The 25476-nt window shown below is 44.6% G+C and overlaps 1 protein-coding gene across 1 annotated transcript; it reads right to left on the bottom strand.

The window, feature by feature from the left end:
- Positions 1–1945: 1945 nt before the first annotated feature.
- On the bottom strand, positions 1946–23627 carry DDX47 (DEAD-box helicase 47). The gene is made up of 12 exons (XM_037388848.1): positions 23526–23627; positions 22675–22768; positions 21041–21229; positions 20320–20391; positions 19672–19790; positions 19076–19147; positions 18838–18954; positions 18527–18673; positions 18087–18224; positions 16538–16608; positions 15593–15722; positions 1946–15501 (listed from the first exon to the last, which is right to left on the bottom strand). Exons 1-12 carry the CDS (start codon positions 23601–23603, stop codon positions 15379–15381), a joined length of 1350 nt encoding a protein of 449 aa, XP_037244745.1. The 5' UTR covers positions 23604–23627; the 3' UTR covers positions 1946–15378.
- Positions 23628–25476: the final 1849 nt, after the last annotated feature.

Raw genomic sequence — 25476 nt, 5'->3', positions numbered from 1 at the left:
AGCTCTGAGCAGCTCTGCCTTAGACAGGAGCAAAGACAAGGACAAGGGTTGTCATTTCTGGAAAGGTTACATGTGGCACCTCCATATAACATTGGGCTTTCTCCTTGGGGTCCTGTCTCTGAATCCCTTGTGCTCTGTCTCTGAAAGCATGTATACAACCAAGGAATACCAAAACTCCTGCCTAAGAGTTGAATCCTTTTCCTTTGGAAATTAAAAGTGCAGCACCAAAACCTAAATGTTATCTAAAAAAATTGCAAAAGTAACTCATATTGGTGTCCTTCAGAGCTGTTACTTGTCTCTGCAGCCATCAGCTCTTCCAAACAGCATGCTCTGCTTCCTGCCATTTTCAGTCTCAGGAACAAAATAAACATTTTGAGTACGCAACAGTGATGTGGTTTGATGTTGTAATTGCTGTCTCCACTCAAAGAAGCTCAAAGGATTTTCTTTAAAAGAATAGGTTTTGGCCAACCCCTCTCTCTTCCTGGCTTCTAAATGCCCAGATTCCTGTTACGGGGGGGGGGGGGGTGTGTGTGTGTGTAAGATTTGGGCAAGAAAACAGCAAAGAGACTTGTTAAAATATTGAAATCGGTGCTCTTGAGTATGTCCTATAAACAAAAACTTTCAAACTTGTGAATTATCTGCCAGAGCATCCCTAATTGGTGAGAAGACTGCTTTTGGAAATGCAATGGAAACTGACTACCTGGTCCTGCACTAGGAACTTAATGCTCTGTGGTGCTGCACATGGGATCACTTCTGTATGCAATCCCAGGAATGGCCAGCCTCGTACCTGGACACCCAGGGGTACGGGGTGGCTCCTGGAGCACCCACTGAAACTGTGCTGAGTTCATGCCTTAGATTTGTTCCTATCTCACAAGGGCAGGTGTTACGCTGTTTTTCATATGTCGCAAGTGTGGAAGCTAGAGCAAGAACAGGCAGAAATAAGTGGTAAGCAGCTAAGACCACCTGTGGCTGTGATCACTTTGGCTAGGAAGAGCCTTTTCATACAATAAAACTGGTGCTCTTGAAAGCTGTGAACAAGTTAAAAAAAAATTAGATTTATCACCTCCTTTACGACTTTCAACAGTATGCTGATAAAAGTTTTACTCATGACAACTGAGCCATTCCTCTAGATGTAGTTTCCTGGAGGTATCTTGTGCCCATCTGCTTACCAGAGGAGCTCAGAAGGGTCCAGTCCTCCTTTATGGCATTAACCTCATCTGCTTTTTTGCTGATGTGCTCCCAAAGCAGCAAGTTGCACTGATATGGGTGAGTGGGTACTGTATACAGAGACACATTTGGGAAGAAGCACCTAACTCTCAGGAAACATGGGATCTGAAAACAACAAACGGGGATGTTACCTGATATCCCCAAAAAGGAGGATATGCCAAGGGAGATCCAGGAGAACCCGCATTTTCTCTTTCCCAGACAAAGATGATCTCAAGGCTGGGGAAATGATTTCGGGGAGAGGGATGTCTGGTGCATCTTTAGCTGGCGAAGCCTGACAGAGAGACACTCAGCAAAGCACTCCAGGAGGAGTCAGCCTTTGCTTTCCTTGTGTGCCAGTCCTCATTTTGGTACCCTTGCCTGGCCTCTAATGGTGTTCCCTTCAGTATTCCTTGCCCACTGTGCCTAGAGTAGTTTTCCCTTTTCCCTACTTTTCCACTCCACACACATGTGTGGCTGTTGGCAACAGACAGCCATCCTGCCCTGGAGTCTGAGACTGATTTCTCCGTCCAGCAGTGCCTTGGGTAAGATGCTCTGCTGAGGACTGCTTCCATGCAAGAAGCATTCCTGGGGATCAGGCTGCACACAAAAACTCCCTTCTCAATGATACAGAAAATTCTGCTTTACTGCTCCTGGATCAAACATCACTGCAATGATACAAAGCAGAGCTGAGATCCAACATAAATCACTCCTCCTTTTCAGACTTCATCAGACAAAAAAGTGTTGATAGATTTTTAATCAATGAGCTTCATGCTGGTACAGATCTGTGCCCCGACACAGCTGGCATAAAGACGGCATAAACTCAGTATTGTCTGCCCTAGCTAAATTATGAAAAATACAATTGTATTTACATGTTTAATCTTAATCAGGCACATTCTATTAAGTGATATGGCTGTGTACAAATCTGCTACTGATTGCAGAACCATGGCCTGGGATTAGCCAGCAGTTTTGGTTGTTGGGTGTTATCCAACCAAGATTAATCATTAATCAGTGCTGTGATTTTTCTTGAAGGAAATGGGCAGTGGGTGGGGGAGAGAACTGTAAGGAACAATTGTGAGGTAAGGTCAAGTAATTGAATTCACAGCCTATTGCCCCTTAGTATTTTCTTACAGTTTAGAACAGGTCCCCAGAGCAGGCAGTTCTGATCTCCAGGTGCCATAAATCCCAGTGTCACCTCTTGGAGCTGGAGAGCTGCTGAGGAGCTACATAGGTCCCTGGAAATCCCAGTCAGGCTTTGGTGAAATGTAATCAAGGAGCTTGATACCACAGGCAGCCTTGGTGCTAGCCCTTATGAAGAATGTCTTACTGCAGCCCTGGGAGAAGTAGCTTCTCTTCTGCGCTGTTTCATCTTCGGAGGTATCAGGTGCTTGGTGGCAAAGCTCAGACAGATGGAGGTGAGTGCTTCTAGCACTGCTCTGCTCCACAGACACAGCCATTTCCCTGCAGTCATGGGCTTTACAGTCTGTGGGTCCCTGTGATTTGAGGAGAGATGGTCTGTGTTCCTCTGGGCTTGAGCTGGAGACTGCCGGAAGTGCCACGCCAGTGCTGACCTGGCAGAAAGGTTGCTGGCGTAATGGTTGTCAGATTATACATGTAAACAGTTTATACAGCCAGTGCCTCAGTTCTGCTTGCTAGCTCACCCTAAGTAAAGTTTGTTACTTGACCGCGATTATATGACCATAAAACTTCTCAGATGCCTTTCAGGGCAGCTCAAGCACTTGAATGCCAGCAACCACAAGGAGAGCCCTAGCTCAGCTCATGCTTCAGTCCTTCCTCAATTCAGCGTGTATGTACCAAAAAGGCCAATGCAGCCCTGCAAACACTCAGAGAGATGGGATAGGAGAAAAAGCATATGTACGTTTCATCAAGACTGGGCTAAGGCAATGCTTTCAGCATGCACAAAATGCCTTTTCACTCTGATCCTGAAGGCTCCCCTCCCTTTGGCAACCCAGGAGCCAGGAGAATTGCTCTGCTTGGAAGCACTTCTGGCACAAGCAGATGGCAAGCCCTGGGAGCCTGCAGGTCTGACACTCCTCAGGCATGCACAGACAGCATGGGTTCTACTATTACAGGGGGAGTGCAGGTGGTAGCCTAGGACCCTCATGCTGGGTGGAGGTTATGGAGCTGGCCAGGCAACACAGCTTTGTAACCTCCATTTAAAAGGCCAGCACATTGCTGGGCACCTTCCTTTCACTTGGCACAAGATCATGCACGCAGGCCTCCTTCCACTGCTTCTTCCATCATGTACATTGAGGTGGGCGGGTTGCTCTCCTAACTTCCAGAACAACACAGGCACATAAGCATCCCCAGATACTGCCTCACTAGAGGCCCAGGACTGCAGTTTAGTTCTTTGCTCCTTCTACCAAAATTCTTTCTTGAATTATTCTCCCATTGCAATGTTTGCCAGGAGTGATGAATTGTTGCAACAACATGGAGGTCTTTCAAGTTTCCTCCTGTCCTACCTGCTAATCACAACTGATCCTTTATGAGATCTCCAACTTCCTAGTATGACCAATGACATTAAGTTCCCTAAAGGACATAGCAACATTAATTTGGTGCATGCCTGCTATATCTGGTAGTTAAGCATCATCAAAATCTATGACAGTGATACACAATCAAATAGCTGTACTTAGGGAAAATGAGGGGGAAACAGTGCTCTATTCTATCTGCTTAACTGAAGAGAAATTTAATTGGGTGTGTTTAAGAGGCCTGATCACATTCCTGCTTGAGCTGCTTGCTTCTGTAAAATGATGCCTCCTTTTGCAGTTTCTGCCTAACCTCAGTGGGCACATAACCACACACAAACACGCATACTTGTATGCAAGCATGCACACATAACAGCCTGGCTGCATCCAGCCTCACACTGCCGGCCACGCTTTTGCCTCTGTTGTTGCAATATCTATTAAAAGTAGATAAAAATGCAGGACTTGCAAGGTACAAGGATGCTGTTGGCAGAAGTGGTAGCCAGACAGGCAGGGGGGTGGGGGGCAAGCAATCACAAGCCAGGAGAACCACTTAAAACGGTTTTCCACAGAAAATTCACCACAGGATGTTTAGCCCATCCTGCACTGTGACAGAACCTCTCTGCTTGTTTTGTGAGTCCAGATCTGAAAGATCTGCACTCTTTACATGCTGTTTCAGTGGATGTACCTTGTAAAGATGGAGCACTTGATGCCATAGATTTGAATCCTAGCCAGAGAGATTAATAAGCACTTGATAACTGAAGCTAAGGCCTTAATGTAATCCATTTCATTATTCTCCTTTTAATTCTATCACAATAAGGAGTGGAAATCTCAAAGGGAGAGTTGACTGGAAAATGCAGTCTGAGCATAAAATTCCTACTCTTACTGTTTTAAGTCTTCTGATAAATGCAAAGAAAAAATGACTCTTCAAATATGCGGTCTTAGGCAGGCACACATACACAGATGAACACACACACTCTTCCTCATTCCTTTAAACAAAACTCCATCATTCCATCAAAAGTTCAAATGGAAATTTCCACTGACGATTCAGACCAGTTGGCAGGACTCAAAGTATCTCCTGCTGGGATAGTTTCTCTGTCTCACCTCATGCTTTCATTTAACTCCTCTCCTCGTTTCAGATAAGCCTGCGGGGACATCTGCTATCTTACTTGATGGTCACTAAACATAATGTAAACTTGCCATGTTTGCATGGATCTAAAGAAGCAGCAATTCTGGGCTGGAAAAGAGTGTTATACTGTTGAATATGAAATAGGAACTTCTGTACTCCAGGAACTTCCAGCCTGGATGCTGTGCCTGGGGCTGGGAGAAGGCAAGGTCTGAACTATACAGAAAATACAGCTGTCTGCCATGTCTCTGGCCTTGATTATTTTTCTTCCAACCTTCTTGACAACCTAGGATCTCCTCTAAGCTACAGGGAAGAATGTCAGTGCACAGCCATTATTAGTATCCAAATAGAGAAGACATTTACTGCAAGCCAGGAGTTTTTTATGTGCTTCAATTTGGACCAGTAGCCTCAACCCAAGGAGCCCCTTTCTGGCCCTCCTGTGCTCCTCTCCTGCCACTTAGCTGTCCCCTAAATGGGAAGGACCAGCAAGCTCTCCCATGGGAGCCCCTAGGATCCCTGCTGCTCTCTAGACCCAGCAGCCTTGGCTGTTTTGCTTCAGAAACAAAAGTGAAACCCCCTAAGTGACAGCCATATGCCAAGGAAAGGTTTAGCTCCCAATTAACTTCTTCAGAAATGCAAACACAGTTTCAGCTAACGGTATGAGCAATCTAGGACGGTGTCAGAGATGAGGAACAGCTCTTGGTATGTGCATGATACAGCAAAGGGAAGCTTCAGCAGGTTCTCTTCCAGTGCTGTTGCATTGCCCAATAATCCCTTCCTTGTTCATTATTAACAAACTGCTATAACTGACATTCGTTTGCAGTAATGAAATACCAACTGGCACATGAGCAGCTCTCCTGAAAAAGCTGTAAAGTGCTTTTTGCAGGAATCCCTGGCTGCAGACAGGAACCTCACCCCGGGGTAAAACCTAGTAGCTGTTGGGCAGCAGAAAGTGCTGCTACATTTCAGCAAGCACATGGTACTCCATTCCCCAGATTTGCAGGGACATTAATTTAATCATGCAGAAAAAAATCATTGTCTGTGTGTTTAGATTTTAAAAGGCAAAAGGAATCACTACTAATGTGGGCCCTGACCTTCTGCTTGGCACACAACACATCCCATCATGTGTGGGATAAACTCAGGTATACTCTTGGGGGGGGGGAAAATAAAAGCCTATGCAGCATGTCAGTGAAGGGATCTCACATATCCTATGGATTTGAGCAATATTATTGCTGACTCCAAGGGCTTTATCAAGTTACAGGATTGTGATGTACATAGGGGTGAAGTTACCATGAAATCCTGTGTTACCTGGGGTTAGAGTTTGCTCAGCCAGAACTGAAGCCACACAGTAGATCTGAAGCTGTGTTGAACTGGAGCTGAACTAAATCAACTTCACTTCTTACCCGACAACCCAAATAAGAACTAAATCTAACCTACAATGATTCACCTGTCTGATCAGCAGTGCGGTTTTACTAGAGGTAAAGAAAATCAGCAATCCCCATTTATGATTCTGTCAAACAAAACACACATTCTGGATGTATTATGTGACAGTCTTTAGTAAACACAGCATCTATTGCAGTCCTGTCCCAATTTTAAAAAAAAAATCTGCTATTACATAACAGTTGATAATCCCCAATCTCCAGAGTGGTTAATCTAGATGTACACATGGTTAAAACCTCTGTTAGCCAATTGAAATCTGACTTTCCTAACTACTCATTTATAATCATCAAGCAGAGAAATGACACTGTTGAGTCTGTTGCTGGTTAGCCTGTATACCAGCCTTCCAGGACAGCACAAAATTATGATAGATTTGCCCTAAACCTAACCATCCTTCTCTTTACTCATCAAAAGGATTTAAGGTAAGTAACGAGTTGAAAGAAGTTGTTGAGTATAAACGCACCATCTCTTTCTAACACGCAGTACTACAGTATTAAACAACGAGAGACTTGCCCAGAGAGCCCAGCAGGATCTCCATTGTTTTCTATCATTTATCTCATTGATTTGTATCTTCTAGAGCATTTGTGAACACAGATGCCCATCAATTCCTGTATGGCTGAGGTGGTATATTCCTGCAGGTGTGCAATGGAGGAATCTCCATCTGCACAGAGACTGTAGTACTTCCTCTGGCAAGAAGCTTCAAAACATAGAGGTGTCTCCTAAAACACCATAAAGATGGGAAGAGCCATGCAGGAACTGCTGAGGCAGCTCACATCTCCCACACATCCTGGAAAACACAAGAAAGGCAGAGCTGGAAGCAAATGGCTTGGGCAGGCACCTGTCCATTGGCTGCTAAAGGCCCTGCAGGACTATATTGCAGTGCAGCATGAACAGCAAAGCTAAGAACCAGCCCTGGGGCTGTTTAGGGACCTGACTGCAGGCTGCTTGGTGCAGAAAGGCTGGGGAAAAGTGAGGAGGGCAGAGTGCAGAAGGTGCTTAGAAAGGGGGATACATGCATGAGACCTTGGTGAAGGAAGTCAGACATATAGGAATGGCTAAAGGTGGGGAAAGGAGATGGGGGATGTGTCCCCAAAAAAGCTTCCAAATAATGAAAGCTTAATAATGCAACACATTGAGGCACGCTGAGCGTGAGAAAACCTTGCTCAGCAAGTATCTCGGCAGAACTTGGCAGGCCTGTGCCAGCTTCAGGAGTGATGCATATAGTTGCCAGCTAATTATGTGAGAGGAGGCCTTGGCTGATGCTTCCAAAGGAGTAAATCAGTCCATGCAGAGAGGGAGGCTGCATGCAGGCACTCCTGGGCAGAGGGGCTCCCCTACCCCAGGCTATACAGAGATATTCCCTCTCCCTCAGACACAGGAAAGGTGGCTCCCCAGCTGCAGGTGCCACTGCCCCAGGATCTCCATCACTGAATGCTTCCAAAAGTTAGTGGAGTCCCTTGGCCACCTTTATCTGATCAAATGATGGGAGTGGACTGGGTAATGATGCAATCCTGCAGACAATGCAGGAGAGCAAAAAAGTGCAAACTCTGCCTGTCTGGGCAGTGAGATTCTGCTGACATGCTGAGCAGGCAGGCCAACCTGCTCTGGTATACCAGTACAGCCTCGTTTGTCAGGTAGTCCAGGTTTCTGCCACAGGGCTCAGTCCACTGCCCACTTCAGCCATAGAGGAAAAAGTCTTCCAGCTGAAGCAGGACCTGGGGCAGTGCACAAGGTCACAAGAAGTTTCCTTCAATCCAGAATTCATTTTAAGGCTCAGCATGGCTTCTGGTGCAGAGCTACCTTACTTTAGCAAAGCAGGCAGAAATTTACGTATTTGTCCTGACACTGCAAAAGCCAAGGAGATGAGTGTCCAGACCACAGAAGCCACTTCAAGGCAAGGTCATCCAGCCATGGTTGGCTTCAGATCTCTACTTGTCAAAGGTCTTTCCCTACCAAGAGAGATAGCGCCATGCAACTCACCATCCAGCTATAGAGAGGGACTTCTCTCCCCATCAGTCCTCCTCATTATCCCTATATCTTCACATTCCAATAACTACTGCAGAGTCCTTTCCACAGACTCCAGCATATTTTTGGATAACCCAGAAGCTCTTTGAGGCAGAAAATCGTCTCCTCTCGTGCATTTTCCCTGCTACCCATGTAAATTGTTAATAGGCGGTCCTGTAGATCTCAGGTGATCAGAGAAGCAAAGGGTTGACATGGCTAACAAAACTGAACACTTCCACCAGAAGCCTACCCTGGCCCAAGCAAGAGAGGCTAAAGATCACAGCAAAGGAAGAGAGCTCTCAAAGTGTGTCCTGTTTATCCATGTGTCCTGCTTGACACAGGACAGAAACACTGTTGATTCAGGGGTTCTGCCTTCCCTTCCAAGAAAGAACAGAGCAATTAGCTTTCCAAAGGGCTTGTTGCATTTAAAAAGGGAAAAAGAGAAAAGAAAGTCTTATTTGCTGTGTAAGATACAGAGATAAAGGCACTCACCAAAGATTTTTTTGATAATATGCCCTCCAGAAAGCTGCCTTCCCATTGCACAACAGGTTTATCCACAACAGAAGGCTAACAGGGCCCTGCACTAGCCACATCTTCCTTTACATCTGCTGCTTCTACTGAATTCAAGACATCCACAACTGTCTGCTACATGATTTTCAAAAGAACACATGCTCAATCAGTACATGCAAATAAAAGACAACCAGTGACTGCAATTCCAGCAATTCTCCTTCCATCAGCTTAACACAACTCCAATGGAGACGGCGATTCCTCACTAATCACAAAGAGCTGTTAATCAGCAAGACCAGGTGGCAGCATCTGACCTGTGAAAGCATCACTGGCATTTTCAAAGAGGGGAGGTTGCCTGGCATTCAGAGGATGGATCTTCAAAAAGTCCTCTGAGCTAGACAGAGGCAGTATCATTGGAGTAAAGAAATCGTATCTGAATGGGAACCTTGGAACAACCAAAAGGGTCACAAAACACTAGAATGCTTTACAAAGGGCTTTTTAACAATCTTGGCTGAGATACGCAAGCCTGGATGCAGCCAGCCACCTGAACACAGGCAGAAGGCTACCTCAAAATTGGATCTTAGAACAGACTATCGAATCTATTTCCAACATTTCTTCTATAGATCTTTTATAACCATTCCTCACTATGTTACTTATTTTAAAAAGCACAGCCAACACTTTTTGCATTTTTAAAAGTTTGCACTTTTATCTAAACTTCTCTTGAAAACTGGAACGGCGACTCCAAGATTCCTAGTCTGTACTAAAGTAATTATCACCAATGGGTGGAGAGAGCCTAAACCAAGATACTCACACATGACTCAAGCGTATTCAATGAAAAATAGTTCATAGTTCTGCAAAATCTCTAAGAGGCATCTCAAGACCTGCAACTGCAGGAATGGAAAGCTTATTCTGCCTACGCTTCGTCAAAGGAATTTATTAGGCTGTCTGCTTCATATTGTTGATTGTGTTTGGAGAAGACCAGTCCTTAACAACCAAAGAGAGCCTCTGGCATGCACCAAGATAAAGGTTTAACGCACCTGTAAGCATGCACATGAGCAGCAGTAATAGGAAATCCCTCACTAGTGGCAAATTTATTATTCTGAATACACATTGAGGGAGAAGTATTGCTTCCCTGCTGATGATACATCAAGCACAGAATCCGGCAATGAGAAATTAGGCTGAGTATCTCCTGTTATAAATTCCCTTCAACTGAGCTACAATAAAGACAGTGAAAGACCAAGTATATCCAATTACATGCTTGACTGGGATACCTTAATCTCTGTTGCTTTAAATAAAATTGAATGAGCCTCCACACATTCTCTGCCCAGCTTTCTCCACAGATCCTGTGCCCCCTCACATTGCTACTGCAGGAAAGAAGGTACTTTTGTGGCTCCAACTCTGATTGTGCAAAAAAATCCTTTTTCCTACCTCAAAGCCAAGAAATTTTGTGGTTTAACCCTGTTCATGGGATGGAGCAGACATACACTAAAAACCACACAAAGGAATAATTTTCTTTTGGAAAGCCAGCACAACCAAAGAAATTCCACCTTATCATGCAACCCTCCCTCTACCTCACACACAGATGACTTGCAGAGCAAGTTTTGCTATTTGCCTCTCTTTACACAGAGACCTGTTTGTGAGTGAAAACCTTGAGAAGGATTAAAGGGGACTTAAATCAGTCCAAATGGGAAATATGCCAAAAAATCCTGTCTTCTTTGACAGTACCAAATAGGGAGGAAGGAAGTGATGGACAGAAGCAATAGTCTCAGAGAGGCCTGTCCAGCAGGGTTCTTTTTCTGCCTTTGCTAGTACTGGAATGGAAGAAAAAAAATTTCTCCTTTTTGCATAGAAAGCTCACACTGCATTTCCCTTTCCTCAGGAACCTCTAGCAACCACCAAGTCCAAGCGAAGACAGAAACTTTGTAGTCCTATACCTAGACGTCATTTTAGGGAGAGGCAACAGAGCAGCATGTACATCTCTGCAACAATGAGGATCCTCCACCAGAGAAGGCAAAGATTGAGTCCTCTTCCCTTAGGCAGTCAAAATTCCTGTGTTAACCTCTAACAGATAGCTTCAGGCTTCTAGATGCTTCCCTGAAAAAGTGCTGAATAAGCTCCACCCCTCCCTGAGGACTTTCAGTGTCAACAGTTGAAGACTGCAGTGCCACTGTCTCCTATTGGACAATTAAGCATGACCTTGGCACAGCCCAACACACATCCTACCATGAAACACAACATATACTTGATTATCATGTTCAGGAAGGCATGTACCTGTGACCCGGGGGGCTTTGGAAGCAAAGAAAGCCTTATCGTCATCATCAGGAGTTCCCATAACTGAAGGGTCCTCAGGAAGAGATACAGCATTGGAGGCATGGCTGTATTCATCCCTAGGCCAGAGAACAAGCGACCATTCCCATTTCTTAGGTGGCACAGGAATAAAACAGCCTGAGCTCTCCCTTTTAGATATTGTTATGCAGAAGGAGCTTTCATAGTCCAACCAGAGGAAAAAAATCCATCTGAAAACTAAAGCATCTTTTACCATTTGCTTCTTTTGGGTTTTTTTGGGTGTGGTTTTTTTTTTTTTTTTTTTTTTTTTTTTTTAAGCTCAGGAGTTAACCCCAAAGCTTAGGATTCTGTCAGAAACTCATGTTCTGATTCTCCATGTTTACATAGTCATAGTTTTTGTCCCCCCAAAATCTACTGTTTAAGTGCATAAGCAAGAACAGTAAGAATTCGGAATGACTACATGAACTACCTCTGTCATCAAAGCTGGATTTTTACAGCATTTGCTCTGCAACATTTACAAGAATTAATTGCTTACTTGAACGTTTACAGAAGCTCCTCACATACCACTGCAGGCAAACCACAACTTCACATTTATGCAACATCAAAATGCTTCGTACGTGCCTGTGCCTTTCACAGGTCATGCAATCAATTCCATTCCTTCTTAAGCACTTCCAAGGGCTTTTCAGTATGTTGACTGTTTTCCTTCTTCAGTGCTCAGCTAAACTGGGAAGGTTTACCAACTTCAGTCCTGCTTTGTAAACTAAAGCCCTCCAGAGTCCCAGAAGCTTCTCACTCTTAAGAGTTCCCTCCTAAACTGTGACTCTCCTCAGCACAAGTTAATGGTGTTGCTAGAAAGTCATCACACTTAGCTCTTCCTCTTGGCCAACTCTGCTTTTCTTGGAGTAGGGGGGAAGGTGGGCTGCCAGGTCCTTGAATAGGCTGTGTTCCTCCTCATTATTATTTTAAGTAGATTTAGACTCAGGCTGCCACCACAGAAAAAGCACCCTGGATTCCCCACCTTGGTTCCCAGCTATGCTTTCCTGCCCACAGCTTCCCTTGCAGGTCCCTGGGCAGCAGGAGCATAGCACTGGGGAACTGAGATGGCCCAAACAATTTCAGACAAGGTCAATTCAGTGCAGCTTCTGCTCTGAACCACTGTGTGATTGCAGGGATTGCTACTTTTTGCAGCTATCCTAGAGCATTTATCTTGCAGCCAGTTACCCACGCAGATGTCAATGTCTAAATTAACTCCTCCCCTCCAAAAGATTGTCCTGCTTCTGCCAGCTGTCAAACATGTAAATGAAAGACACTATAACCCCATTCTTTACTGTCCAAGGTAGTCACATATGCAGTATTAAAAATCTAAACTACAAAACACTGTTTAAAATACATATTACAAGTATATAAACAATCACCTTTGCATTATGGACTTGGGAAGTATAACTGTTTCAAACTACAAACATCCCTACCAAACATCTTTTGAGAACACAGCTTTTGCTGAAACTTGAGTTTCAACCACAAAAAAATGACAGGTTGTGTTAGTGTGACATATGATAGGACTAGGCTAAGGTTAATCCTTCACTTCAGCTCCCTGCTGTGCGAAGACTCAAGAGGTGTGCAGAGAGGCGTACTTCAGAACTGCCCCTCAAGAGTCCTCACTGAACAAACACACTGGCATCAGTTGTTGTACAAAAGTATGCAGCCACACACATACCAGTGCTGGTATCTTCTGAACTGTCTTTTATACAGAGACAGACAGGTCTCACTCCATTCTTTTCTCCTCATGTTTCATTAGATCAGCTACACATTTTGCTTTAGCCTGGCTCCAAATTCTGTTTTGACCAAATACATCTTTAGACTCTCCCTATTTCACTTCAGTTATACAAACACCCAGACCTAGCCCTCATGGTGTAGTTGCAGTAATAAACTATTTCCTGCTCCTCCAACCTGTTGAGATATTTTTAGCTGAAGTTGAATGCACATACCTGTGGCAGGTGAGGCACCGGTGAGAACGTGGGTGTGATGAGACCTTTGCTTTTCTAGTGCAAAGTGTTTCTACAGCTTGTCATTCCAAACTAAGGGAGGCGGCCAACTGCCTAGGAGTCACTCCTCTCAAAAAGGCTCTGCATCCTTTTACAATGAGCAGCTCTACTTCTCTCCTTGTTACTCTTGTAACTGCAGAGAAGGGATAGAGAATTTGATCCCATCAGGAAGATAGATTCCCCCTTGACTATTGCAGCCTTCCACACAGGAAAGGACAGAGAGATGCTAGAGACCCTGCCAATCTATTAAAGCAAGCCTCCTACTACTTCTGAAAGGAATGACCCTGGCCTACCTCCTCCAGCAGTAAAATTGCCCTCCACATCACTTTACAAGACTGGTTCAGGACCGACTCTGCATGCCATCCATTACATAGCGAGAATAACACTAAGAGGTTTTCCAGAGACCCAGGCTCCTCAAAAGGATTTAATTTTAAATTGCTGATAGTGGGACCAACCCTGTACTGCTTGTGAAAGGTAAGAAATTTTGTTCAAGCATCCAGCAGGACAGAGAACCAGTCAGGAGAGTTCCCTTGCTCCATGGGGAAGGAGCATTTGCATCTCCACCCACATACTCTTTACTCCTCTCTCTGGTGCATTATAAGGCTGTTTTATCTCTACCTGTGAGGATCCCTACCGAAGGGCCCTGTAGAATTAACAGGGCTTCCACCCCTGCCTCTCTGCACTAGGACTCGTAGAAAATGCACTCTCTACCTGCTTTCCAAGAATGCTCTTAGCAGAAAACATACCCAAGATCTGTATCCTTACTTATCTGCCAGTGATCTTAAGACTGCTTCAGAGCTATCAAACTTGAAGGTGACCATTCTGGAGATGCGAGTAAACTGTTACCAAAAAAAAAGGCCAAAGAACACTGGCACTCTTCTCACACAAGGTAGTATGTTTGTTCCTCATGAAGACAAAGCTGTTCCTATTAAGTTTTAACAATGCTGTGGTTTTTTTGTAATTTTACAAAATATGCTGCCCCAGACAAAAGTACAAAAGCATTCTTACTAGCATATACGTGTATATTAGATGTTGATACTATGAAGTAGCCATCGTGCTCATCTTGACTACTGCAGTAGTTTCAGCTTTCCATTTAGATCTAAAAAAGAATCTTTTTAACATTTTTCACATAGTAGAAAAATCCAGTTTATGAGCAGTTCTAACAGGCACTAAATTTTCATGTTGAGCGGTCACAAAAGAGCATCTCACACTGCCCACCAGCAAAAATGTCTAGTGTGAAATTTTTTGTCAATGGGAACTAGCACTAATCTTCTGGTTTGATATGAAGTAGTACATTTATCCCACTCTTGCAAGAGTCTACCTATACGGCACTGAACTCTGCCCAAGACAGAGAAATAAACAGGAAAACTGTGTCAAAGAGCCTCTACAATACCCGGGTTTCTTCACCACCCAGCTCATGAGCTGCTTTCCTATGTCAATACCACCCTCTTGTGTTGGTTTGCAAGTACTACAAGAATCAGCCACAAAAAAAACCCCAAACAAAAAAAAAACCACACACCAAAAAAACCACCCAAACCCCAGATTTTTCCTTGATCTTGCCAATCATTACAGATATTGGATCTAATTCCAGGCAGTGAATAGCCTAACCCTGTCAAAACAGGTTTTGTCTGTGCTGGGCCACTCTTCAGGTGACACATCTAAAGTACTGATATTACATTTGAATTGCTAAGATTGATCCAAAAAGAAAACCGTCTGGCAGAGTCAATATTCCAAATGAGCAGAACAGGTCGTGACAAGACAAAGAAAACCAGGTAGCTTTAAAATTAAGCAAAATATATTTGGAGTTCTCCACGTGACATGTCCCTTCACTAAGGCAAGGGCATCACACTGTGCTGCAGAAACTCAGCTGCTTTTTTAATTTTTTCCTCTCTTTCTTCCAACACACCTATCTGACCTCAGATCCATTCTGTGTGTTTGAGTGGCGAGACAGGCTGCAGCAGTGGGAAAGCTGCAATCACACTGCACCTTCTTTGTGAATGAACAGGGCCAGACCACAGCTACTTTCAGGTCCAGTGGTGATAGGCTGGTGTCACTGAAAGGAAGACTGGTCCCATGATAGGTATCAGCAAGCACAATGGGCCAAGCTTGGTCTGTAACTGCTAAAGCAGAAGAGAAGAAGTTGTTTTCCAGGTAGACTGCCCAATCTCACAAGCAGTTCAGAAAGACAAAAAAAAAAAAAAGAATCTACCGGAGATGACTTGGTAGACCATTTTTGCCAAGCTCATGTAGCCATAAAGAGAAAAAATGAAAGGTCTGTCCAAATACTGAACTAGAAGGTTTTCCTCTTCTTCTTTTTCCCACCTGCCACCTTATTCCTGACACCAATAGCTTCTTCTGTGTCATCATCATTATCATTCCGAGATCGTTTCTTCTCTCCCTGCTCCCGCAGCTCCTGCAATGCAATCAAGAGATTGACCGCATTCTGGCACCCGAGGAAATTCATACTACAACAATGAGTAGAGGGACAAGAAGCCAGCACTCACCATTCGAGCAAATCTCTGGGCCTCAGCCACACGCTCTGTCAGCATCATAACTTCTTCCTCTTGCATGGGGAATGCTGGCAGCTTTTTGCCAATCAGGTGTTCAATGCGCTGAAACAGCTCTACATCATACCTGGAAAAACAAGACACCAGCTTGAATCAGCCCTCCTGAGAGTGTTTCAGCTGTCACCACCCACAGACATCACCCCTTATCTCCAGCCCACAGATGCTTGCGCTGATGGCCTCACAAGTCCTTGACTTTTCAGTTTCCAATGCTCTGCCAGTGAGCAGGTGCACAAGAAGCCAGGAGGGAGCCTGGCAGGGACAGCTGGCCCGAACTAGCCAAGGGATATCCCAACATCACAGAACATCACACTTGGCACGTGAACCAGCGGGAGTTGGCCAGAAGGGGCTGATCACTGCTCAGGGACTGGCTGGGTAGGTATCAGCAAATGGTGAGCAATTGTATTGTGCACCACTTGTTTTTCTCCCCTCCTTGGATTTTATTTCTCTCTCTCTCCCTTTTCTCTTCATTACAATTGTTATTCTTACTGGTTTTGCTTTATTCCAGTTATTAAACTGTTCTTATCTCAAACCACCAGTTTAACCTTTTTCCAGTTCTCTTCCTCGTCTTACTGGGGACGGGGAACAGGGGGAAAGCAAGCAAGTGGCTACACAGTACTTTGCTTCTGGCTGGGGTTAAACCATGACAATTATACAATCAAGTTATAAACAGTAAGTTCTGCTCATTACATGTCTGCTTTAGAATTTATCTAGACCTTTCTCCCGTCTCAGCCTGGTCTTTGAATTCTTTCCCTTTAACTAAATAAATCCAACTGGCACCCCAAAATGAAAAGCAGTATTTTCTTCTCACCCAGGATGAGGTTAGACATTTTCTGCTCTGAACCACATCTGAGAAGAATAAGTCTATCACATTTTAACACTTACTGTGTGACAAAGGTGATGGATTTGCCAGATCTCCCAGCTCGAGCTGTTCTCCCAACACGATGAATATAATCCTGAAAACAATTTTCTTGATAAGCAATAATATATATGCACCAAACACAAACCAGAAGTTATGAGAAATCAGCCCATGTAATTTTTCTTTAGGAAAGTACAAGAAGATTAGGAGAAAAATACAGCCAGGATTAAATACTCAGGGCCGTGTGCAGCATTAGGATTTGAGAAGATACTGGCTTGTGGAGGCATACCTTTCATTTTAACATTTGAATTCTTCTCTTTAGAAAGATGACTACCAGCTCCAATTACTCAAGATTGCAGGACAGAAGTTATGATGCATGACTTTCCCAATGAACTATCACTTCCTTGGAAAGCTAATATTTAAAGTGAGCCAATTCCTGCATTTTCAGTCTTGGGATCTCATGTTCTACATAGTCGGTGTTCCAGACACACTCTCTGGCAAGTAGATTTAAATTTGGCAAGCACAGTGAAAGGCAGGATCAATGAGAATAATTTGGAAGCATCTGATCTATTAAGCACCTTCTGTTTATATGGTTCTACGCTGTTTTCCAGGTTTTATACTACATTATGGAAATTAAAATACTCCCTTCTCCATGCAGGATCTGTGTGGAGAAAGGAAGCATCATGAGAAAGGATGTGTTCTGTGACATAGTTAGACAAGAGGGAAGGGCACAAAAACCGTAACAATGTCATTCAAGCTACTGCCCCCACCATTACTTTTTTTTTTAAACTTCTGTCCTTTTATAATGTCAGAAGGAGTGTCTTCCAAAGAACCACCAAGCTTTGTTTGCAATGTGTAGTGTCTTTGATCATTCTAAGGAGCAATACCAGTTCCTGAAATGTATGTCAACGGTATGCTTTCCGAAAGTAGTCTGGGAAACAAAGTCACCCCCCTAAGACAATACTATACTTTCCATATGGTATATGGTTAATAACTCACTTTTTTCCAGTTTGCTGTACTATTGTGATATGAAGGTGAAATATATTAAAGACATCTTTCTTGATCAAACTCACACTGAACATAACGGGAGAATTTTTACTTTTGGTTTTGGTGGGTTTGTTGTTGTAGGTTTTTTTTTTGGGTTTTTTTTTTTTGTTTTTGTTTTTCAAACAGTTTAAAATGTGAAGGCAAATCTGAATCACAGTAACAGAGATTACTACCTGAAACTAGTAATATGTTAAAACTGTTTTCAAAGTCTAGAAGCCCTTTACTGCAATATGGCAAAACACATACTCAGAGCAGAAACACAAAGACACAGAATATCCCTCACTTCCCCTCTTCACTTACAGGAAGTAATTGTTCTACAACTCTAAAAATTTAGTTCTAAAAATCAGTTCTACAATCCAGATGAAGCCACTCAACCAAACTGAGATACCAACTCAGTACATCTTTTAATCTACAGAAGCGTGAACTAGATTTCCTGTTAGCAGAAAAAAGGTGGCTTTTTTCCCTTGTCTAGCTTCACTATGCCCCCTCGTCACCAGAAGCTCTCAGCTGGCACACAAATTAGCTTACCTTAGAGTGTGTAGGAATATCAAAGTTTATCACCACATCAACATGTGGAATGTCCAGACCTCTGCTTGCAACATCAGTAGCCAGCAGAATAGAACGCGCCTTTGCCTTGAACTTGTTCAGAGAGCCCAAGCGTTTATTCTGGAAGAGAGCAGGACAAAAAAGGGAATGAGATAATAATGCTTATTCTGGTTAATATGCTGTTGTTGAAATACTGGTAAAGAAGAACTGAGAAAAACTACTCAAAAATCTCATTTCTCCAGTTTTTTTGAACTATTACAGAACCAGTGGCAGCATTCACATTAGTTCAATTTCTAGGGCTGAGTCCAGTACACTAACTGTGAAACACTCCTTCTGCAAGGTAGTTGTGACTCAGTATGGTGCAGCCCATTTCCCAAGCAACAAGTCTCCTGTCTACTCCATTCTGTGAGGTATGCCCATACCTGACTCATCTGCCCATGGAGAGGAATGGCAGTGAACCCCAGGTTGCGGAGCAGTAGAGCAGTCCTCTGAGTATTGTTACAAGTACTACAGAATATCATGAAAGAGTTTCCAGCTAGTTCATTCAAGATATAAACCAGGTAGCTGTCCTGAAAAGAAACAGAGAGAAAGGGGTGGGGGGTGTGAAGAGATAAACACATATGCCATATTAAAGAGTAAATATAAGCCAGACAAGGTGACAAGATACTGGGCAGCTGTGGGAACAGCAAGACAAGACATAGCCACAAGAGGGAAGAAACAGAAGTGGCATTACCTTGAATTTGGAGGGGATGAAAATGTAGTACTGCTGCAGTTTTTCAACAGTCTGGTATTTGGAAGAAACAGCACATTTAACAGGATTCTTCAGAGCAGCACGCTGGAGTTTTTGAACCTAGGAAGATCAATGTAAGTTAGTACTAGATAGACAGAGATCTTGTCAGAAACCTGTATCATATAGTTTAGTCAACAGTATAGCCTGATGAAAGTAGTAAAGCAGAGTACTCTGCTCTCACCTTCTTAGTCATAGTAGCAGAAAACAGGAATGTCTTCCTGTCTCGAGGAATTACTTTTAATATCTTGTCCACCTGTAAAAATAGAAATGAAATGGAAATGCTGAATACAACAACAATCAAGACATAAGCCTCCTCCAAACATAATGATCGTCCAAACGAAGAATAATGCGTGTGTGCAACTTAGGCTCAGATTTCTGTAGGAACATATTTCCCCTATTCTAAAGGGAAGGTGTAGGCTGCTAGCTTCTTGACAATTAGACAGTGTGAGCTCCAGAAGTCCAGCAACAGTGCAAATATCAGGCAGTATTACTGTTGGAACATGTGTGCGATCGTGTTATACGGTAACTGTGTCTATGTCACATACTCCAGAAGGACCAGTAGATTTCAGAAACAAAATGCCTCCTACTGTCTTGCTGGTGCTCTGCAGGAACTCTCCCAAGTTCTACTCCCAACATAGACTTGTGCAATTATTAGATCTTAGTTAAAATTTGCCATTAATTTCTACAGATCAGCTCTGTGTTTACTATGTGACTGTATGAAGTAATTTTAAAGGGACTCATCTGGTGTTCCAAATTCTTCTTCAAGCAGATTCCTACCTCTGTCTCAAAATCCATGTTAAGGATCCGGTCAGCTTCATCCATCACTAGGAACTTCAGAGCTCTTAAGTTGAAGCCCTTTGTGTTCTCCAGATGATCAACTAGACGGCCAGGCGTTGCTACCAACAAAATCAGGAGAGCAAGTTTAGAATGAAAGCAAAGTAAAAGATCCAAAGAGGCAAGAGTCATCTCTTACAGAAATGGGATCCTTTGCCCAAGAGAAGTAAAGGTAGACAGCTTTGTGGGAAGGACTCTAAGACATCCTCAGAGTGTTTTGAAATAAAGACAAATGGAGTCAGACTCTGAAGAATGCCTTCCCCCCGCCCCTCCCCTAAAGAAAAAACAAATACAAAACAGACTGTAGATGAGCTGTACTAAGGATGAGACCAGTATCTTGAATACTTAAGGAGAATGAAAAACCAATCCAAAGGCAGCCTAGCAGGAATGCTCTGGAATGAGTCTGTAGCAGCAAGACTACTGGTATATACTTTAGAAACATTTAACAATCCAGTACTCAAATCTCAGGACAAAAACAAATGAAGGATGTACCCTTGCTTCTTCCAATGCACACAGCCTTTCAGCACTCTTTCTCTGGAGAACTTCAGTTTGATAATATTCATACCCCACACCCCCAGCATGTTAACTTACCAATTATAACATGGGGTTTCTTGGCTAAGGCCAGAGATTGAGACATCGTGTCAATTCCACCCACAATAACCGCTGCAGAACAAATAGAATACAGTGAGTCTCGTATAGCCCCAGCCAGCTCCTGGCACCATAGTGTTTCCTCCTACTCCAAACCACCCATAACTCTGTATAAATGAAAGGTTACTTCGCTGCATGAGAATTCACTTTATTTTAGCACACCTGACCTTCCCAGGCCTCTTAAGCTGTACAATGAAGTCCTTACTGGCCTTGGGTATTTTGACAGTTGAAGAGCTACAGGCAGAATCTATTCCTTGCAGTGCAACTCAACTGCAAAAAATCTAGGAATTTTAAAAATACCCACAAAGCTTTCATATTTGTAGAGAGTATCTAAAGAACCAATACAGACTGTCTGAAGGAAAGATTAAACTACATCACACTACAAAGTGGAGCTCTATGCGACTGCACTGGACACAAACATATTATTGAGAAGATTCTCTTCTATTTTCATCTTTAACTGTTCAGACTTAAAATGCAGAAGAGATGCAGACTACTCACGAGGAAAGACCATACAGTCTTTTTTCCCAAATCTGATACCAGATCTCTGTCTTCCAGCATCACAAGCTTTTGTCACCTTTTGTTCAACCCTCCACACAAATATTTTCTACTTTTTCCTTTGCAATCTAGAGCTGGAAAACTGCTCTAATAGCACAAAGCTACTTACTACTTTGGACACCAATGGAGGATCCAAGAGCTTCAAACTGCTCTGAGATTTGGAAGGCCAGCTCCCTTGTTGGTGTGAGGACAAGAGCAAATAATCGCTGAGGTGTTTCCAGCAGTGCTTGAAGAATTGGCAAAGCAAAGGCTCCTGTTTTTCCAGAGCCAGTTTCTGCCAGTCCAATGATATCTCTGCCTATAAGGAGCAGCAAAGGTGGCAAAAACTGTTACATATCTAGACCAGAGGAAGAAGCCTTTAAAGCACTGTGCAATAAAGCACTAGAATTCCCTAAAGACAGAAAAACAGAGACACACACAAAGGGTAAAGAACAATGAGCCAACACAAAGAATTTCAGAACACCTTCGTAGAATTTTTAGAATGTGACTTCATCTGTACAATAACCACAGCCTTGAACCTTTCCATTCTCTAGTTAAACTTCTGGCAATATAAGTTTTCATAGAAACCTTAAGTTCAGAAAAAGCTTTGTTTTATTATTTCTCAAATTTGTCTGTCAATTTACAGCCTATTGCTTCTATCTGGGTAAGTATTCTAGACCAATTGTTGTCTGTTTACTGGCTTACAAGGAAATAGATTCCCACGTTTGAGACTTAGGTCATACCAACTACAAGACAACAGCAAACTCCCATTTTGCAAGCCACAACCAATTTGTGCTATTAATTAAGAGAGAAATCTAAACTGGTCTGCAGCAGAAAGGATTGAGACAGCACGTCCTTTGCCCAAACTCCTACGGCTGAAAAGAACACAGTGCCAACAGGCCTTAAACTGGAGAAACTTTCTCAGGAATGCAATCTTACTTTCACCCACCCCACCACCAACCGCCTGCCCCCTCTGCCCCCCCCCCCCACCTCCAAAAAAAAAAAAAATCTTGTATGGTGAATAAAAGTGTCTTGACAACAGCGAAGTACCAGGACAGAGCAGGACATTGGAAATTTATTCCTATTTTGTCACTACATTGCTCTGTTCCTGCTTCACGGTGTTTTGCTTTTCAAAAAAAAAATATCAAAACAACCAAATACTCTACAGGCAGAAATGTTTGCTGAATTCAGTAATTTATTTTCCTGTAATTCCAGGATGTTTATAGAAAGTGAATGTGGTTTGGTTATTACTGACTCCAAGAATCTTAATTTCAAAGAATTGCCTGCTCACAGCAAAGCAGATTATACAAGTTAAGTAATCAGTCAAGCATGTCCAATTTCAGACACACACTGTAGGTCTCTACCAGAAAAGGCAGAGCCCCAAATCTGTCAGAAGTTTCCTGTGTACCCTTGAGTATTTCAGAAAGAAAACTGTCAATGAGGCCTAGCAGCTCTAACAGCTGACAATAATGTTATTTAACACTGAGTGTCAGAACTACGCAACAGTTGTGAACACTCCAGAACCCGTGTTTGTACCCATTTGAAACTCTGCAATTGCAGGCAGCTATAGGAGAAATTGGTATTCCAAGCTCCAGCTGGGAAGAACATAAGAATGAACAGAGAATACTTCTACACAGAGATCTTCAATGATCAATAAGTGAGAACACTCTCATCCCTGCCACTTACTTTCCACTCAGTAAAATTAATTCACATAGAGCTCCTGGGGCATTCCCAGATTCGGGATCAGAGAAGCCCACTGCTCACCTTGAAGAGCCACTGGAATAGCCTCAACCTGGATCTTTGTGGGCATCTTCCATCCCAACTGGTCACACGCTTCACACAGGACATCGGTCACTCCCTGAACATTAATAAAAAAAGGGAAACATATCACCAAGGAAACCTAAATTAGATCAAAGTTAAGTTAAATACATGCTGCAACACAGCCAAACTTGTCTCTAGCTGAGACAAACCCCATCAGGCCCTCAATGCAACTACATGAAAGGGCAAGCAGTGATCCCACCTCCACCAGGAACTTCACAGGTTTGTTCAAAACTGTTAGAGGTGACTGGCATCAGTAAGGAACTAGTAATTTTTTCCCTAGCTTACACAAGGAACTTCCCCACCCCACCCCAGCTGTCTCTTATCCCCTCTGCGGATATCCCATGAGCATGGAAAAAGGAAAGCGCCTGTGCAGGTTAGCACTGCTGAACACACAGGCAGCGGCTGAGAAGCCCGGAGTGTTAAGCCTTTCAAGGCCAGCCTCCCTGGGGCACAGGTCCGGCCTCCCCAGACCTGCGGCGCGGGCACAGCACCAGCACCGCCGCCACACCGCGCCCGCGGATCGACGGCGGCGCACGTGTCTGCCCGGCGCACAGCGGCAGCTCCGCCGGGCCCGGGGCCGCCCGTAACCCACGGAGCGCCGCAACCCGGAGCCGTGCCACCGACGAGGCAAGCACGGCGGGGCGGCGGAGGGCACAGCTGGCACACCAGGCTCTGCGAGGAGCTCGTCCCGTCCCGTCCCGCTCCCCCCGGACTGACAGGCGGGGCGGGGACAGGAGAGCTCCTCGGACAGGGGAAGGAGCAGCGGGGCAGAAGCGGCCCCAGCCCGGTCTCACCAGGTCCTTGAAGCTCCGTGGCTCTTCCACCGCCACCTCCGGCGCCTCCACCTGCCCTTCCTCACCTCCTGCCGCCATTTTGATCCGCCCCCTTCCGAGGCAGCGCGGAGGGCGCCGGGAGCCGTGCTCCCCCCTTGGGCGGTGTCATGGGATTTGTAGTTCCGAGGAAAGAGCCAATCGGAGCGGGGGGGCGGGGCTCGAGGGGCCGCGCGCGGCGGCAGCTACCCGTTGGGGCGGGCGCTGTGGTCGCGGCTGTCGGCGGCGGGAGCCGGGCTGGCGCGCGGGGCGGGGCGGGGCGGGGCCGGGCCGGGCGGGGCCGGGCGGGGCCGGGCGGGGCCGGCAGCGCCGGCAGCGCCGCGCTGGGAAAGCGCTACGGCCGTGTTAGCGCTGGGGCCGTGGGGTGCGGGCGGCCTCGTGTTCTTGAGCCCAGAAGGTGCCCTCCGCGCTCGGAGGTCAGCAGGGCGCAGCCCTCTGGGAAGCGGCTCTCACGCTCGGGGTACCAAGCGCTGTCGTTTTCTCCTCCTGATGTGAAGGAGCCGCCGTGGGCTGCGTTGCCGTGCCGGTGGAAACATCCTGGCTCTGCGCAAGGCTGTTTAGCAGACACGGGGAGGCCTGTCTTCTAAACGTGTACAAGGCTTGTTTCCTTTAAACTTTATTTGGCTTGTGCTTCTGCAAGGGGATTTGTGTGACGAGTGCTGTGCTTTGCTAAATTGGAGACTGGGGGTGAATTTCCACTGAACTCCAGAGAGCTCTCCGGGGAAGGGGGGGTTACGGAGCTGTATTGGGGTAAGAGCACGCTGAATTGGCTGTGTGAAAACCCACCTGCTTGGCATTAACCACAGCTGGCTGAGGTGCTGGCCTGCAGCTCAGCATTTGCATCAGGCAGTGTGTGTGGTGGTGGTCTTTATTCAGAAACTCTACAGTTGTAAAAGAACGAGACAAAATGAACTGGCCCGGCACGAAAATACAAGAACACATATAAACTTACATATATAATATGTGTAAAGAGCAAATTGACTTCTTCAGAAGTGCTGATATGAAACATTTTGAAGTACTAGTGAAGGTAAAAAAGAAAAATCAAAATCTGTCGTTGTTCCACCTTGTTTTCCTGTTCATGGTGATTTCCAAGGTGCAACTTTGAAGTGTCAGAAATGCATAAAATAAACTGAACTGTAGCAACTCACAGCGTTAAATGAGAGTAGAGGGGATGGGAATAGATGAAAGCACTCCCTCAGCTCTCGATTGCTGTTGTGATGACAGCAGCAGGCAGGGAGCCTGCAAGTACCCAGTGAGAGGTGAAAATGGTGATGAATTTACTGCCCTTCCAGGGAGAGCAGCAGCAAAATATCATATCACCATGATAATTCCTGAGCTCGTTGGTTTCCATCTGGTCTGGATGCAGCCTCTCTGATTTGTAGTCCCAATGCTGGTTGCAGCAGGTCAGCCTTGCGGCAAAGTGAACCTCCTTTGTTTTAGGAAAAAGAATGCTACCACATCAAAGAGCTTGGGCTTTGGAAGGACAGCAGGGCCAACTGCAAAATGGAACTCATGGCTGCAATCATGACCAGACCTCCCTCTGTCTTGCTGGTTGGAAAGCCCAGCTGGGTGTGCTCACAGTGGAAATGCTGACGTACCAGAGCATCTGTCACTGGATTCCAAGTGTGCCATTTCCTCTGCTTCCAGAACAATGAGGAAAGTGAGAGGAAATCCAAACAAACTCGCTGTGTGACAGGGAAAGGAGAGGAAACCTGAAACAATTCACTGAGCAGCAGTGGAAATGAAACTGCTGCATCCCACTGTGCTCAGGAGCAATGACTTTAAAATAATAAATTAAATGTTAAAATACCACAACCAACAAGAAAAAACCTCCAAGAAACACCCAGTGTAGATGCTAGTTATGACCATATGTTTCAAAAATTACGTCAGTCTGAGCTGTGAACTTGCTATCGTT

Source organism: Falco rusticolus, chromosome 5 (assembly GCF_015220075.1).
Source record: "Falco rusticolus isolate bFalRus1 chromosome 5, bFalRus1.pri, whole genome shotgun sequence".
In the NCBI taxonomy this organism is placed as follows: domain Eukaryota; kingdom Metazoa; phylum Chordata; class Aves; order Falconiformes; family Falconidae; genus Falco; species Falco rusticolus.
The sequence above is the reverse complement of the archived record's forward strand: the minus strand, read 5'-3'. Positions and strand labels throughout refer to the sequence as shown.

Coding starts and splice junctions, on each gene's coding strand:
- DDX47 (XM_037388848.1), bottom strand. CDS start 23,603: ATGGCGGCAGGAGGTGAGGAAGGGCAGGTGGAGGCGCCGGAGGTGGCG. Junction 21,230..22,674: donor TATTCCAGTGGCTCTTCAAG/GTGAGCAGTGGG, acceptor TGCTCCTTATAG/GCAGAGATATCATTGGACTG. Junction 18,955..19,075: donor CTGCTACTATGACTAAGAAG/GTGAGAGCAGAG, acceptor TGATCTTCCTAG/GTTCAAAAACTCCAGCGTGC.